Source organism: Phaethon lepturus, unplaced genomic scaffold (genome assembly GCF_000687285.1).
Source record: "Phaethon lepturus isolate BGI_N335 unplaced genomic scaffold, ASM68728v1 scaffold5132, whole genome shotgun sequence".
NCBI classification, from domain to species: Eukaryota; Metazoa; Chordata; class Aves; order Phaethontiformes; family Phaethontidae; genus Phaethon; species Phaethon lepturus.
In genome coordinates, this window is record NW_010522477.1 from 72,669 (window position 1) to 76,566 (window position 3,898).

At 48.4% G+C, this 3,898-nt stretch overlaps 1 protein-coding gene across 1 annotated transcript in view; it reads left to right on the forward strand.

Moving 5' to 3' along the window:
- The window catches only part of LOC104616715 (Wilms tumor protein 1-interacting protein homolog), a gene marked incomplete at its 5' end in the record, with an annotated part of 82,981 nt that overhangs the window by 72,665 nt on the left and 6,418 nt on the right, over positions 1 to 3,898 (forward strand). The window contains one exon of the mRNA XM_010281810.1: positions 1,001 to 1,063. Coding sequence (XP_010280112.1) covers positions 1,001 to 1,063 — 63 coding nt within the window. The remainder of the gene's footprint in view (positions 1 to 1,000; positions 1,064 to 3,898) is intronic.

The window sequence follows — 3,898 nt, forward strand, 5'->3', positions numbered from 1 at the left end:
TTGCTTATATGGGACTGCAGTGTCCCATATAAGAGGGTAAAGTTCAGCCACTGCAAATACCGGTTTCAAAATTACATGGCTGGAGTTCTTCAGGCAAATGCCTCTTGCCTGTAGGGTAGTTGTTTGGTAGGTCAGTCATCTGGCCTGATAACCTTGATACCTTTAAATACTGGGCTAAAGACAGGCTTTGGCATCTGAAACAGGATCTGCTTTGGGGACGCAAGTACTAAGTTAAGGTCAAAAACACTCAGGCAGGGAACACAGAGCTTTGGTCCCAAGAATGCAAAGTATCTCCCTGCTGCTGTGCCCCTGCACCGAACCTGAGAGGGCTGGCTGCCAGGCCTGCCCAGCCTTCCTGTTTCCCACTGCAGGCTGGAGCGTGGGCTGAGGGTTGGGGTTTGGTATCATCTTTCTGAGGTACCTTACTGTGGCTCACGTTGTACAGGGAGCCCAAGCTCCTACAACTGGACTCCTAGATTCTTCCCTGGATAAAAAGCTGGGTATCCACACGGCACCTAAATCCTCCTTGGGCCTGTCTCCATTTTTCTAGCCTGCATATAGCACTGAGTGAAACGTGGGTCCAAAATCTGAGGTCAGTAAGCCTCTAGTCACTAATCTGAGCAGGAGCTGGGAGGTAAGTCCTATATTATTTTACTTGAACAACAACCACCACCACCAAAAGAGTTAATTCAAGCTAATTCCAGCACACCAAATGCAAACTTGCCAAATAGGCTTCAAAAATAAAAATCAAACTTAAAATAATATTGTTACGCTGGAAATTTCAATGTAAAACTTGCAGTGGCTGAGAAGGCCAAGCTGGTATCTGAGCATGCTGCAAGAGCAGAGCGAAGGCTTCTGAGTCACCGTCTCCTAAAGCTATCATGTAGTTTGCTAACATAGGCAGCACAGGCTGGAAAATAGTGCAGCGTTCACTTAAAAGGTATTTCTGCAGCTAGAGGAGTGTCTACTAACAATCCTTTCTTTTCTGTCATTTGAACAGTATTCAGGTTTTCAGCAAACAGCGGACAAGTGCTTTGTTTGTGGACACCTCATAATGGAGATGGTAAGAGACCTGAATTCCTAACCATGGGGTAGCTTGCTTTTCACATATTTTGTGTAGTGCACTGTGAGACATTGTGCTTTTTCCTTCGTCAGACTATTGTTGTCTTCACTGCTGTCAAGGTAATTTTTGAAACTCGGGTAGTAAAGTAACAAAATACCTTCATGCTCTATTACCATCAAGTACGGTAAGTTGGGCTTCTTTTCTACCTGAGATCGTGGAGTCTGTTGTTCTGCCACATGCCAGTTTAAACAAAAAACAAAACAAAACAAAAAAATTAATGGAATTTTAATACTGAAAGGGAGAAATACAGCACAACTGTGTATGAGAACATGGTGAAGGAAAGCAGAGGCTGTGCTCTGTTAGTAGAATAGCAAGAGCTGTGTCAAGTGGATGGAATCTGGACTAGAGAGGGACACTGTCAGTAGTCCTGAGGTTTGCTGCCTGCTCTGTGACTTGCTTTATTTACCCTCTGCCACTTGCTCCAGGTCAGTTAAAATGCATTATTGCCACTGGGATTTGTAGGGAGCCCGCAGTCAGAGTTACTTTTATAATAAAATCAAAGGGCTATGGGTTGGGCCAGATACTGCTGGCATCATTTCAGTGGGTAATAGGAGGAAGAATTTACTCTGTTCTTCCTGAACAGAAATTCCCAAACAAAATGGAGTGGCTTGCACACTGAGGAAGCGCAGATCATGTAGTGTATCTATTTTCCTCTTGCTTTGAAATGTATATGAACCTCAGTATGCCTAATAGAAGTAGCTACTGCATTGCAAACATGGAGGTTTGGTAGGAGCTGGAACAGAGGCTTCACTAATGAGGATTCTGGCTCATATCCTGGCACCACTGGTTGGACAAGGATATTGTTCGTTTTAGCCTAAGAGCAAATTTCTGGAGTTGTGTCATGCTAGGAGGGGGAGGGGTATCCTGACTTGCATGCTTTGCGCTGGCCCTTAATTGCAGAATCCCAGGCGAGAGTCCATAATATCTTGTTGGTGGAGCTCAGTAGCTGGAAGCTTGGCAGGTGCTTGTCTGCCTTTCTCCCATCAGCAAGTGTGCTCTGAGAAAAGGAAACAGCTCTGGGAGCTCCAGGAATTAAGCAGTCTTATTTGGCTAGTTCCTTCGCGTTCCTCCCTGGGAGCGCCCGTACAAGAAGCGTGCCTGCACAGCAGCGCGGCCCATGTACAGCAGAGAGCTGCAGCCCCACGGGCCTGGGCGCAACTGAAGCTGTTCAAGGCTGAACGTGCAGTTGAATGAGGAGTTGCCCTGTGCGAAGGAGTGGCTGGGCAGCCACGCCAGGCTGTGTGTTACGTAGCTGCCTAGATAGCAACACGTGCACAGAGACAAGTTGTTTCTGGCTAGAACAGGCTTGCAAATGGAATCGGATCCCCCTCACTGAAGGGAGTGCTATAGGGCTTGAGAGGAAAAAAAAGGTTAAATTGACTTTTTGCATTTTTCTTATATACCACTTCTTATTTCTTGTTCATTAAAACTTTTTTCATAGAATTACCTACAGTGCCATGACAGCTTAGCCTGTGGAGATTTTTCATCTCCAGCTTATTAGCAGCTCCAAGCTGAGCACTGCTGCTAGCAGATACTTCTTAAATTACTTTCCAGAGGTATTTCTTGTACCTGAAATGTATGCAATTGGTGCTATAACCTGTTGAGAGCTGCCTGAAGATGGTGCCACGTCTCACTCTTCCCCAAGGCTTGTTCATGGGCTTAGTGCATCCTCCTTGATGTCCCAGTGCCACACTGAGCATTACATACAAGGATGCCAAGAGGGAAGGGATCTGTTCCGTAGCAGTGCCGCCAAGACTGCTTCAGGCTCGGGGCAGGGGGGGTTGACCCTGGCTGAATGCCAGGTGCCCACCAAAGCTGCTTTATCACTCCCCTCCTCAGCTGGACGGAGGATGGAAAATATAACAAAAGGCTTGTGGGCCAAGAGAAGGACAGGGAGAGATCACTCACCAATTACAGTCATGGGCAAAACAGACTTGACTTGGGGAAAAATTAATTTAACTTATTACCTGTCAAATTAGAGTAGGATAATGAGAAATAAAACGAAATCTTAAAAATGCCTTCCCCCCACCCCTCCCTTCTTCCCAGGCTCAACTTCACTCTCGCTTTTCTCTACCTCCTGCCCACAGCAGCACAGGGGGATGGCAGAATGGGGGTTGTGGTCAGTTCATCATGCATTTCTGCTGCTCCTTCCTCCTCAGGGGGAGGACTCCTCACACTCTTCCCCTGCTCCAGCGTGTGGTCCTTCCCATGGGAGACAGTTCTCCACGAACTTCTCCAGTGCGAGCCCTTCCGCTGGGATGCAGTCCTTCAGGAACAGACTACTCCAGCGTGAGTCCACAGGTCCTGCCAGGAGCATGGGCTTCCCATGGGGTCACAGCCTCCTTTGGGCATCCTCCTGTCCAGCGTGGGGTCCTCCCTGGGCTGCAGGGGCACAGCCGGCCTCACCATGGGCTTCCCCACAGGCTGCAGGGTGAATCTCTGCGCCGGCACCTGGAACATCTCCTCCCCCTCCTTCTTCACTGACCTGGGTGTCTGCAGAGCTGTTGCTTTCACATGTTGTCACTCTTCTCTTCGGCTGTAAAATGCACAGCTCCCTCCCGCTTCTTCACTCCGTTACCACCATCGCTGATGGGCTCAGCCTTGGCCAGCAGTGGGTCCATCCTGGAGCCGTCTGGCACTGGCTCTGTGGGACACAGGGGAAGCTTCTGGCAGCTTCTCACAGAAGCGACCCCTGTAGCCCCCCCGCTACCAAAACCTTGCCACACAAACCAAATACACAGGCCTTTCCTTGAAACCTTTAAAATGCAATAGAGA